General features: G+C 54.6%; 2 protein-coding genes across 3 annotated transcripts in view; both read left to right on the top strand.

Moving 5' to 3' along the window:
* cand1 (cullin-associated and neddylation-dissociated 1) overlaps positions 1-9,786 on the top strand; it is a 10,716-nt gene extending 930 nt beyond the window's left edge. Inside the window, exons 2-26 of the mRNA XM_019897600.1 lie at positions 693-768; positions 860-927; positions 1,349-1,503; positions 1,608-1,731; positions 1,892-1,979; positions 2,050-2,218; positions 2,297-2,402; positions 2,784-2,929; positions 3,169-3,320; positions 3,410-3,550; positions 3,706-3,847; positions 3,988-4,196; positions 4,282-4,450; positions 4,525-4,614; positions 4,796-4,949; positions 5,523-5,760; positions 6,052-6,240; positions 6,314-6,457; positions 6,743-6,878; positions 6,953-7,129; positions 7,206-7,301; positions 7,358-7,527; positions 7,636-7,800; positions 7,878-7,985; positions 8,570-9,786. Coding sequence (XP_019753159.1) covers positions 693-768; positions 860-927; positions 1,349-1,503; positions 1,608-1,731; positions 1,892-1,979; positions 2,050-2,218; positions 2,297-2,402; positions 2,784-2,929; positions 3,169-3,320; positions 3,410-3,550; positions 3,706-3,847; positions 3,988-4,196; positions 4,282-4,450; positions 4,525-4,614; positions 4,796-4,949; positions 5,523-5,760; positions 6,052-6,240; positions 6,314-6,457; positions 6,743-6,878; positions 6,953-7,129; positions 7,206-7,301; positions 7,358-7,527; positions 7,636-7,800; positions 7,878-7,985; positions 8,570-8,794 — 3,637 coding nt within the window. The 3' untranslated portion in view covers positions 8,795-9,786. The remainder of the gene's footprint in view (positions 1-692; positions 769-859; positions 928-1,348; positions 1,504-1,607; positions 1,732-1,891; positions 1,980-2,049; positions 2,219-2,296; positions 2,403-2,783; positions 2,930-3,168; positions 3,321-3,409; positions 3,551-3,705; positions 3,848-3,987; positions 4,197-4,281; positions 4,451-4,524; positions 4,615-4,795; positions 4,950-5,522; positions 5,761-6,051; positions 6,241-6,313; positions 6,458-6,742; positions 6,879-6,952; positions 7,130-7,205; positions 7,302-7,357; positions 7,528-7,635; positions 7,801-7,877; positions 7,986-8,569) is intronic.
* Positions 9,787-9,963: 177 nt separating this feature from the next.
* Positions 9,964-12,225, top strand: part of LOC109532657 (ras-related protein Rap-1b) — a 3,792-nt gene continuing 1,530 nt past the window's right edge. The window contains exons 1-3 of one of the 2 annotated variants that reach the window (XM_019897612.1): positions 9,964-10,262; positions 11,887-11,956; positions 12,118-12,186. In XM_019897612.1, the coding sequence (XP_019753171.1) occupies positions 11,900-11,956; positions 12,118-12,186 (126 nt within the window). In that variant the 5' untranslated portion in view covers positions 9,964-10,262; positions 11,887-11,899. The remainder of the gene's footprint in view (positions 10,263-11,886; positions 11,957-12,117; positions 12,187-12,225) is intronic. The other variant, XM_019897611.1, reaches the window with a different exon arrangement.

Genomic DNA, 12,225 nt, shown 5'->3' with positions numbered 1-12,225 from the left:
ACACACACACACACACACACACACACACACACACACACACACACACACACACACACACACACACAATACAACTTGTGTCATGCTAGCATGCTAACATAGCATCAGCTGCACTTAGCGCGTGCGTATACGACCAGCAACGCGATTGCGTCACATAGGCAGCCTCAAAGCCGCTGGGACGCTGTAGTTGACACCTGTCAATCATCCAGCATGTCAGAACACATGACCAAGGAATTGGCAAACTTGAACGTTGCAATGCAAACAACCGGCGAGTTAGTAGTGAGCCCTCTTCACTGGATGCACTGTTCTGGTGGGATAATTTGGGTTAGAATGTTGTCATGTGAGGTAACGGGAACTTGGCACCGAGGTTATTGTAGTTTGTGGGATAAGAATATGAAAAACCTTTATGCAAGGAAGAAAGTAGAAACGAACAAAGAAAGAACATTAAAATGAAAACCATGTTCATGAATATTCAGCATGTGACAAACCCTTAAATGAGCCAGTTTCACCACGGCGAGAAATACACTCAAAATATGTACCCTCGGGCTTTGGGGTATTTTGATGATGTCACGAGACGGTTTGATAAAGTCACCGAGTGAAAAAATGCTGACTGTGATGCCTTTCACTGATATTGAACATTTTTCTTCTTGTGCCTAAAATCATTTTGCAACGATGTGGTTTGTCGCGGTGCGCAGGTTCATGGCCACAAATGACCTGATGACAGAACTGCAGAAAGATTCCATCAAACTAGACGACGACAGCGAGAGGAAGGTGGGTTCACTCCAGCGCCATTTGGCATGGCTATCGTTTCCATTGTGGTCGGTCGGGATAAGTCTTGTTGTGGTGGCGCTGTGATCGACAGGTGGTGAGGATGATTCTGAAGCTGCTCGAGGACAAGAATGGAGAAGTTCAGAACTTGGCCGTCAAATGGTAACATCGGAGATGCTTTGGGAATGCTGAAGAGGAAATAACATGTTTGTTTGTTTGGTTTTTTTTTTTTTTTTTTGAATTTTTCCGCACACTTTCTTGTACTTTGACTCGTCTCAACTGATCGCAACCCATCTCAACTTCCAAAATTCAAACTCTGAGCTATTCTCATGCCAAATTTTGGAAAGTCGGGCTTGGATTCTGCACGTCTCATAATAGACATTTTCAACGTCCGTTTCTTGAACAATTTAAAACAAGCCAAAAACTCTTCAGCACATTTGGCTCAAATCGAGTGTTCAATGGATTGCGCAAGATGCCATTTCAGGGTGAGCTCTTCTTCAGCGTTCACGTGGATTTTCTTCCCGCGCAACTTGCATGCTCTCCTTGTCGTTACTCCGGATAAATGTCGTGCGTTTGGCGGCAGCTTGGGCCCGCTGGTGAGCAAGGTGAAGGAGTACCAGGTGGAGACGATCGTGGACACGCTGTGCACCAACATGCTGTCCGACAAAGAGCAGCTGCGAGACATCTCCTCCATCGGCCTCAAGACCGTCATCGGCGAGCTGCCGCCCGCGTCCAGCGGTGAAACCGCCGCCGTTGTCGCCGTTGTCGTTGGCAGCATCATCATCGTCGTCGTCATCGTCCTCATCGTGACATCGCATGTGGCGCCCGTCCCCCCCTTGCAGGCTCGGCCCTGGCCGCCAGCGTGTGCAAGAAGATCACGGGTCGACTGACCAGCGCCATCGCCAAGCAGGAGGACGTGTCGGTGCAGCTGGAGGCGCTCGACATCATGGCCGACATGCTGTGCAGGTATGAGTGACGGCCTTTCAAATGCCATCGTAGAAAAAGCGATGACTTTTTTTGTCCTCCGCCTTTTAGAGGTTTGCTCGATTTCTCCCCCTCCCAAAGAAAAGAATTCAACTCGTCTTTGTAGATGAAATGAACGGCTCTGCCTTGTGACGTGTTTCAGACAGGGGGGGCTGCTGGTCAACTTCCATCCCTCCATCCTCAGCTGCCTTCTGCCTCAACTCACCTCGCCCAGGCTGGCCGTCAGGAAGGTAAAGGGAGCGTCTCGTCTCGTCTCGCCGCGCGTGTCGCCGCGGTAACCCTGCCGCCCTCTTCCCCCAGCGGACAATCATGGCGCTGGGACACCTGGTCATGTCCTGCGGCAACCTGGTCTTCATCGACCTCATCGAGCACTTGCTCAGCGAGCTGGGGCGCAACGACAACATGTCCACCACCAGGACGTACATCCAGTGCACCGCCGCCATCAGCAGGCAGGCCGGACACCGCATCGGTCAGCCCGCGCACGCGCAGGACGCGCGCCATCTCGACGCAACCCGACGCTCACTCGAGCCTTTGTGCCCCCGCTCAGGAGAGTACCTGGAGAAGATCATCCCGCTGGTGGTCAAGTTCTGCAACGTGGATGACGACGAGCTGAGAGAGTACTGCATCCAGGCCTTCGAGTCCTTCGTCAGGAGGTCACGCACACATGTACTCGAGAGGACTCGCGACCGACGTAGCACATCGTAGTTACCGTGACCAAAATGTTGACGCTGCAGCAGCGTTACCAAGATACTGTTAAAGTGGTGGTCAGGGCGGGGGGTTGTGTCACCCAAAAGCATGCCAAAAAAAGTTCGTTTGAATTCAAAAAGTCATGACATGTCCTATTTCCTTTCATTTACATTTTTCACTTGTATCGTCGGACAAATTATTTCCATTCATATGCGGATGTACGATAAGCAAACTGATGAATCCATGTGGGAACTTTTTTTGCGGGGTATCCAACCTCTATGAAGCCGTTCAAACGGTGTACTTTGGAATGCGCACATTGACGCGTTGCGGACGCGTGTATTCCTCAGGTGTCCGAAAGAGGTGTACGCCCACGTTCCCACCGTCATCTCCATCTGCCTGCGCTACCTGACCTACGACCCGAACTACAACTTTGACGACGAAGACGAGGACGACAACGCCATGGATGCCGAGCAGAACGACGAAGACTACCAAGGTCTCCCCCCTCCCTCCTCTCCAACGACTTGAAACCGTTGCACTCATTCGTCGCGACTTGTTTTTGAAATTGATTCTGGGGCTGCAAAGAAATATCTTCCAACCTGATTCATTGATGACTTGTGTTCAAAATGTATTTTCATCTTGCCATTTCGAGTTAAGTCCCTCGAAGCGCACGAGCGGCCTTTTGACAGATTCACGCCGACTGTAACCGCAACTTTGGGGCGTGGGGGCTTGCAGGCAGCGACGACGAGTATAGCGACGACGACGACATGAGCTGGAAGGTTCGGCGGGCGGCGGCCAAGTGCCTGGACGCCGTGGTCTCCACGCGGCACGAGATGCTGCCCGAGTTCTATCGCTCCGTGTCCCCCGCGCTGGTCTGCCGCTTCAAGGTGTGTTCTTCCCGCCGCCCGCTTATCTTGCGCTCGGCCAACGTTGCGCACGCACGCACGCTCACCCATCTATGCGCCCTCGCCTCTAGGAGAGAGAGGAGAACGTGAAGGCGGACGTGTTCCACGCCTACCTGTCGCTGCTCAAGCAAACGCGGCCCGCTCAGAGCTGGCTGGCCGACCCCGACGCCATGGAGCAGGGGGACACGCCGCTCACCATGCTGCAGAGTCAGGTGACCGTAGGAGGAAGGGCGGATCGGTTCGGATACTATAGCTACCCGAAGCTGCAAGTCATGACAAACACCTCGTCAAGGCGAGCTTCGGCCTGATGGTGATGTGTTGTGTGCGTGCGTGCGCTGGATGCGAATGCCCGTGCGGCGCCCCTTAGGTAGCCATGATTGTGAAGGCTCTGCACAAGCAGCTGAAGGAGAAGAGCGTGAAGACGCGCCAGTGTTGCTTCAACATGCTGACGGAGCTCGTCAACGTGCTGCCGGGAGCGTTGACGCAGCACATCCCCGTGCTCATACCAGGTAGCGCCGCCGCACGCGCTCGCCGGGGCTTTCCCGGGAGCGGCGCTTCCTCTGACTGCCGGTGCACTCGTCTTATTGACGAGGGGCAATCGCAATCACCTTTGGCCGCGCGTGGCGTGACGAGAGCGCCTGCTTTTCAGGGATCATCTTTTCCCTCAACGACAAGTCGAGCAGCTCCAACTTGAAGATTGACGCGCTGGCGTGCCTCCACGTCGTCATGGTCACGCATCCCGCCCAGGCCTTCCACACCCACGTCCCTGCCCTGGTGCCCCCCGTGGTGGCGTGCGTCGGGGACCCCTTCTACAAGATCACCTCGGAGGCTCTCCTGGTCACGCAGCAGCTCGTCAAGGTGAACGGCGAGCGCCGGCCGGCCTCGGCTTTGACGGCCTCCCGCGTTTCGGCGCCTCACCCGCTCCGCTGCTTCGGGCCTGCAGGTCATCCGACCGCTGGACAGCCAATCGGAAGGCTTGGAAAGCTTTGACCCCTCGCCCTACATCACCGACTTGTTCAGCTGTACAATAAGACGCCTCAAAGCCGCCGACATCGACCAGGAAGTGAAAGAGCGCGCCATTTCTTGCATGGGACAGATCATCTGCAACCTAGGTAACGATGCCGAGTGGTTGTTTGTGCTTCAGCTTCCTGTCGGCTTTTCTCACTCTACCGTCCCCCCCCCCCAGGCGACCGCCTCCCCTCTGAACTGCCCGGAACGCTCTTGATCTTTTTGGAACGTCTGAAGAATGAGATCACACGCCTCACCACGGTTAAAGGTCAGCACCCTCATGACTGGCCACACTTAGGCAAACGAGCGAGCGCGAGGGACATAAATGGGTCATTGGGGGAGAAACTTAACTCAAATGGGGAGTTGGATTTTTAGGGGGCAAAGTGGGAGGTGAAATTGGGATAAGCCAGCGCTTTGGATTACCCGTTGTGTTTGTTTTGGAACCAAAGCTTTGACGCTGATCGCCGGCTCCCCGCTGAAAATCGACTTGCGGCCCGTCCTCCCCGACGCCATCCCCATCCTGGCCTCCTTCCTGCGCAAGAACCAGCGCGCGCTCAAGCTCTGCACGCTCGCCGCACTCGACATCCTGCTCAGGAACTACAGGTACCGCCCCTCCCCAACACTGGTGCCGCTTTGATACCAGGCGAGCCTTTGGCCTCAGCGCAGAATGAGTCACTCAATTTCATTTAATTTTATTTTTTTGAACTGAACAACAGAAGATAGGTTCCCCCCCAAATTTCTCGCCTAGGGAAATTAGTGAGGGGTAAATCGCATATATAAAACGCATATCTGCGTTTGCATGCGTACTTAAAAGCGTACAATTCGGAAACCGATGAGGCGGAAGCGAGCTCATCGCTCGTGCCACGCAACAGGCGGCTGCTTGTAATTGAATCTTTGTCTTATCGTTTGCAACGCTCAGCTCACCGGCAAGCTCTGTAGGAGCCCGCAACGATGGTGATCATTTGAATCCGACGATTTATTAGCGTAGGGAGAGATGGAAAACAGGGAGGAGATGGCTCGTTCCCAAACGGTAAAATGAGCGTCCAGCGGTCATGCGCTTGCCAAAAGCGTTTAGCCCACCGGTTGAGCGCCTGCCCCGCTCAAATCCCGCCCCGCCCGTCTGGAGTCCGGCACGGCGCGCGCTAACCTTGTTGTCGCTGTCTCCGCGGCGGTCAGCTCAGCGGTAACACCGGTGATGGTGGACGCCGTCCTGGCCGAGCTCCCGCCGCTGATCTCGGAGAGCGACATGCACGTGTCGCAGATGGCGCTGAGCTTCCTGTCCACGCTGGCCGTGACGCACCCGTCGCTGCTGGGCCAGCTGAGCGGCGGCAGCATCCTCACGCAGCTCATCGCGCTCGTCAGGTCGCCGCTGCTGCAGGGGGGCGCCCTCGCCGCCATGTTGGACTTCTACCAGGTGCGCCGCGACGCTAGCAAATGTTCAATGTACGTGGAAGCTTGTTTTGCGGGGTTTTGGAATAGGATTTCGAATCATTCTCAAAAGAAATATTGATAGTTGAGCTGTAGTCGATGAACCGTATTGAAACCGATACGTCAGGACACTTGACGTGAACGGTGAGGCTCTCTGGCTCAGGGCGGTCAAGCTCAAGGTGTCAAAGTACTTGGAGCGGCCGCAAGGTTGAACGGACGGCACTTGACGGCTCAAAGCCCGTCTTCCCATCCGTTCCCTTTCTTTGCGTGCGTTCAGGCGCTGGTGTCGACCGACACGGCCGGTCTGGGCTACATGGACCTGCTGCGGATGTTGACGGGCCCGGTTTACTCGCAGAGCGCGGCGCTGCCTCACAAGCAAGCCTACTGCTCCATCGCCAAATGCGTGGCCGCGCTCACCAGGGCGTGTCCGGCCGAGGGGCCCGCCGTGGTGGGCCAGTTCATACAGGTCGGTAACGGCGCCGGCGCGTGGCCGAGGCGCACGCGCCGGCGCGGCTCACGCGTTTGCTCGTGGCCGCCAGGACGTGAAGAACAGCCGCTCCACGGACTCCATTCGGCTGCTGGCGCTGCTCTCCTTGGGCGAGGTCGGCCATCACGTGGACCTGAGCGGCCAACCGGAGCTCAAGACTGTCATCCTGGACGCCTTCTCGTCCTCCAGCGAGGAGGTGACGCCCGCGCCGTCGCCGCTTCTCCAAACGGGCCACGTTGGCTCGGGCCAACGTGGCACCAAGAGCGCAGCCGACATATTTGCGCTCTGAGAAATGCGACGAGACGGTCAACATGTGAACCGTGCTCCTTCGAAGCGCGCCGGCCTGCGCCTCAGTTGTCTTGGGAAATGAACGCTCATTTTCGCACCGCTGAAGAGAACAATCGAATCCTTTGCCGCTTGTGTCGTGGACGCGCCGGCGGCGATGCGACCCATAACCGCCTTTTTTGCCGCTCCGTCTCAGGTGAAGTCGGCGGCCTCGTATGCGCTGGGCAGCATTGCGGTGGGGAACCTTCCGGAATATCTGCCCTTTGTCCTGCAGGAGATTTCCTCGTCCAAGCGGCAGTACTTGCTGCTGCACTCGCTCAAGGAGATCATCAGTGAGTGTCCGCGCCCGCCCGCGTACATTGGCGCGCCCGTGTTGGTTTGCGTATTAACGGCCCCGCGCGCTCAGGTTCGGCATCGGTGTCTGGCTTGAAGCCGTACGTGGAGTCGGTGTGGACGCTGCTGCTCAAGCACTGCGAGTGTCAGGAGGAAGGAACCCGCAACGTGGTGGCCGAGTGCTTGGGGAAACTCACGCTCATCAACCCCGAAACGCTGCTGCCGCGTCTCAAAGGATACCTGCTCTCAGGTGAGAGGGCGTCTGAGCCAGACCGGACGCTCGTGCGACCTTTCGCTGTGGCTGAACGCCGCGCGGGCGCCCGCAGGCTCGTCGTACGCCCGAAGCTCGGTGGTGACGGCCGTCAAGTTCACCATCTCGGACCAGCCGCAGCCCATCGACCCGCTGCTGAAGAACTGCATAGGTACGTCGAGGCGCACGCTGCGCTCCCGCCGCTTGTGACGCGCGCGCGTGTGCCAGGTGACTTCCTGAAGACGCTGGAGGACCCCGACCTGAACGTGCGGCGCGTGGCCTTGGTGACCTTCAACTCGGCGGCGCACAACAAGCCCAGCCTCATCCGGGAGCTGCTGGACTCGGTCCTGCCGCAGCTTTACAACGAGACCAAAGTGCGCAAGGAGCTCATTCGGGAGGTAAACGACACCGGCCACGCGTCTGCCGCTTTAGCCGTCCCATTCTATCGTGCCAGTTTTCTTCCTTTGCGCTTTCAATGTATTTCGTGCGTCTAAAATGGCGTGCAGGTGGAGATGGGCCCGTTCAAACACACGGTGGACGACGGGCTGGACCTGCGCAAGGCGGCCTTCGAGTGCATGTACACGCTGCTGGACAGCTGCCTGGACCGCATCGACATCTTCACCTTCCTCAACCACGTGGAGGATGGCCTCAAGGACCACTACGACATCAAGGTGGCAAGCGCTCTCCGGCTGGCCGTCGCCCGTCGGCGAGCCCGCCTGACGCGCTCTCCCGTCTGTCGCCCTCGCAGATGCTGACCTTCCTCATGCTGGCCCGCCTGTCCTCGCTCTGTCCCAGTGCCGTCCTGCAGCGGTTGGACCGACTGGTCGAGCCTCTCAGGGCCACCTGCACCACCAAGGTGCCGCTCCACACACAGACACATCGACAGTGATCCCTCGCTGCATTTATCGCAGCTTCAGTACATTGTGTTTTGTTTTGTTTTTTTCCCCCCAAAAGTACTGCGCTCAGGGGAAAAAAAACGCCAAATGACTCAGATGTTTGTACGTGCGTGTACACATGATTGGTGCCCGGCGCGGCGTCGACCAATGACGGCACGAGTGGATTTATCCCATGAGCTTATTAGCTGCGTATCTTCACAGCCCCGCCCAGCATCTTCGCTTGTGCCTCGTCACGCTGTTGACACTGATGTCTCGCGTGCCTCTCTCTGGCATACCGCTGTAGTCTTTGTCTCCAATATGGAAAATATAATCGCTGTTCGCATATTTTAAACATGCTGGTACAAACATAAACTGACACAAAAATTCCGAGCAAACCCTCCTTTGCGGTTTTTCACTTGTTTTTCACCCTGTTAACCGCCATAAGTGAAGGGATCACTGGACATGTTGCAATAATGCAGGGTATCTGCAGATGAGGTCAAAGTTCACTGTGGAATCCGAATAAGACACAAGTGTGTGTGTGCGCGCGTGTGTGTCCGCCTTTCAGGTGAAGGCCAACTCCGTGAAGCAGGAGTTTGAGAAGCAGGACGAGCTGAAGCGTTCGGCAATGCGAGCGGTCGTGGCGCTGCTGACCATCCCCGAGGCCGAGAAGTCACCGCTCATGTCCGAGTTCCAGTCACAGATCTCGTCCAATCAGGAGTTGGCGGCCATCTTTGACTCCATCCAGCGGGATTCCGGCTCAGCCAACATGGAGTCCATGGATACCAGCTAGGCCAGCTTGCGCACGCACGGACGGACGCACGATGCCGCATGGCACCCTGCTGCTGGAGCGACAACCCCGCGGCATGTTCCCATGACACACACACACACACACACACACACGTAGTGACACACCCTCCTAGCGATTGGTCGTTCCCATGATGCATTGCACTGAAAAGTCGTGCAAACACACAGACAAAATTTGGCTTTCTCCCCCCTCCCCTTTTCTTTTTTGCCAAGCGGAGAACGGGTATCGACCTGATTGACCGCCATTGTGTTATAAACTGGGCAAGTGGCACTTCCTGCCTGAGGCCTGCTGAGCTGTGGGAGTTTGCTAGCTTTGTGTTTTATTTTTTTTTGTTTGTTTTGTTTTTCCTTATGGGATAGTGGTGGCGGACAGTTGGGTGCCACTGAAGCAGGTTGTTCCCCGTTACGGACCGATCGGCTTCTCCATTTCCTCCCGTTCACCCACAAACTTGTCCTCGACGCCACCTCCTGAAGAAGGAAGGGGGGAAGTAAATGTTGGAGCGTGTTTGCAGACCCGATGGGATGCTTGTGGGCACCACGGTAACATTTGCTGCTGGGTCTATCTGGTGAGAACTGGTCTGCTCTTGCTTATCGCCCAAAAGTATGAAGAAAAAGAAAGGTCCATTTCTGCCTGCCTTCATACTCGCACACATGTCATATTTTTACATGAATAAAAAGCATTATGGGCTGCATGCTGAACCAGTGTTTAGCGTGTCTCCCTCACAGTTGTGAGGATCTTGGTTTGAATCCCAGCCTGGGTATGCGCACGCCTGTGAGTTTTCCGGTTCCCACTCCCACGTTCCAAAAACATTCATGGGTGATGCGGAAGAAGAAATCCACAAGTGCCGGGATTCGAACTGAGAACCTCACTTCAATCACGACGCTGCCCATTTATGAAACATTTCAAAGCTGAAGAGATGCAGGAAGATCAAAGTTGATTTTTGGCACACAAGGAAATAAATAAAAGCATAAGTTACATTTTGTTTTGTTTCCACTTTTTGGTTCAGCAGCAATTCAAAAACAGGAAGTGCGCGTGCGTGCGTGCGTGTGTGTGTGTGTCAGTTAAAGGGAAGTAGCTATTCTTGGTGATTCCTTCCTGTTTGGGTGTGGCTTCGCAACATTGCGTCTGTGTGAATGTCATTCCTTTGCTGTGTGGTGCAATGTTTGATGTGAATATTTGGATGTACGGTGTAAGATTTTCCTGGAAGCAACCATATGCCAACGTTTCACAGCTTACAAATTTTACAGACGGTCTCGTCGACAAGTGGACCGTATTTAGTTGGGACCACATTAACTTCCGGTACGCCACTTGTTTTGAAATGTGAAGCCGGATGTCCGCGTCTGTCTTCCTGTCGTGGACTTGATGTGGGCTGAAGAGGGAGCGGCTGGTGGTCGAGCTACGTTCGCGCGGAACCGGAGAGAGCGCGAGAAGAGCAGCCGACGGCTGGATGACGGTGAGGCTTGCTTTCACTCTTCACCCCCACCCCCCGCCCCTTGTTACTTGTTCGACTTTTTTGTCGTCGGCGTGCCACTTGAGACTCGACGCCCCGCGAGCACTTTTGACAGGCGGCCGGGCCGGGCTGGGCTGGGCTGGGCTCGAGGGGGGGGGGTGCCGGCGTGGATTGGAGGGGGGGCAGGCCGAGGCGCGCTGGGGCCGGTTTGCGGAAGCGAGTCGCTAAAGACAGACGGACAGACAGTCAGGTTGTCGCGGTGTTTGTGCTTTTCTTGACGTGATGGCGGCCCGCCCGTCGGAGCCCCGCTCGCCTGCACACGCTCAGTGGGGCCTGGTGGACAGCTTGCCGGCCAGGGGAGCTCCTTGGGGCGGCCATGAAAAGACAAGAACTTCCGGCGTATTAACGACAACTTCTGTTTGTCTGTCTGTGCGCTAGCTTCGCCCCCTGTGTCTCTCCCTCCCTCTCCCCATCTCTCTCTCTCTCACGCACACACACGTTCACACAAGCACACACACACATGCGTTGTATTATTATTGACAGACCCCACCTAGTTTAGTGTCTGTGGCGTGAGGCGTTCAGGGTCCGACAATTTTACTGCATGCCTGAACATCCTGAGACATTCAGGGACTGTAGAACCAATCCCTTCAATTTCTGATGACTCCCTGTACTTGTGGTATTTCTAAAATATACAAAATTGTGTCATTGTGGGTTGTTTACTGGAGTACAACAGTGGGTCAAACTACCCGGGAAAAATTCTCTGTGTGTTCTTAAGCATACTTGGCCAAAATGGGGTGTATGTACACGCACACACACGTAACGCGTTCAGGACCCCACAAGTTGGCTGTGCGACCTAAACGTGATGGGACTGTCTGACAAATGTCAACACTTAAAGGGGCCAATTGAGTTAAGTCATTGTGTGTATCTTTGTGTTTGTGAACGCGCCATAAAGGCTCCCAACAACTTTTATGCTATGATGCCTTCAGAGACAGTAGGAAAATGTATGCTTTGTTCCTTTCTGTGTGTTTGGGTATGTGAGGCATTCAGGGTCCAACAATCTGTCAGTATGTGGATTTGTAGTTCAATAGAAGCAGCATTAGCATGCTTCAACCTTCCCAAACGTGTCACGGCTTGTTGACTTTGCAATTTTTGTCTTCCTCAACCCGACATCATCATCATCATCATCACCACCACCACTATCCATAAAACCATTTGCTTACATGCACACACACACACACACACACACACACACACACACACACGTCACCATGGCAACCCTCATTGATGCTGTGTATGTGCGTGTGTTTGTGTGTGTTGTCATGTTGCATCTTGTTCCAGCAAACGCAACATTAGGCATGACTGGTATGCACACATGCACAAACACTCACTGACTCACACACATACACTCATAGACATAGAAACACACGCGCACATCCACTCACAGATGCACACAGGCGGACAATCAGACACACGCACATGCATACATGATACGATGTCGACACTTGGATTCCACACTTGTGACATCACCAGTGTGACCATGTGACATGCTTATTAACATTAGTGTGTGTGTGTGTGTGTGTGTGTGTGTGTGTGTGTGTGTGTGTGTGTGTGTGTGTGGCGCGCACAGAGATTAGGTCAAGATGCGTGAATATAAACTGGTGGTTTTAGGATCTGGCGGCGTTGGCAAGTCTGCTTTGGTAAGAAACTTTGTTGTTTTTTGCACACACGCGCACACACATCGAATACGTATCCCAGCACATTTTTTTCATTTCCACACTGTTGCCCTCCTTCCTTGTATCTGATCGTGTGTGTGTGTGTGTGTATGTGTGTGTGTGTGTGTGTGTGTGTGTGTGTATAGACAGTCCAGTTTGTTCAGGGAATCTTTGTAGAGAAGTACGACCCCACAATAGAAGATTCCTACCGCAAGGTAAGACCAGTAAATGCACAACCACAGCACTGGTACATA

Source organism: Hippocampus comes, unplaced genomic scaffold, assembly GCF_001891065.2.
Source record: "Hippocampus comes isolate QL1 unplaced genomic scaffold, H_comes_QL1_v1.1 scaffold81, whole genome shotgun sequence".
In the NCBI taxonomy this organism is placed as follows: domain Eukaryota; kingdom Metazoa; phylum Chordata; class Actinopteri; order Syngnathiformes; family Syngnathidae; genus Hippocampus; species Hippocampus comes.
This window is presented reverse-complemented; position numbering and strand designations above follow the sequence as displayed.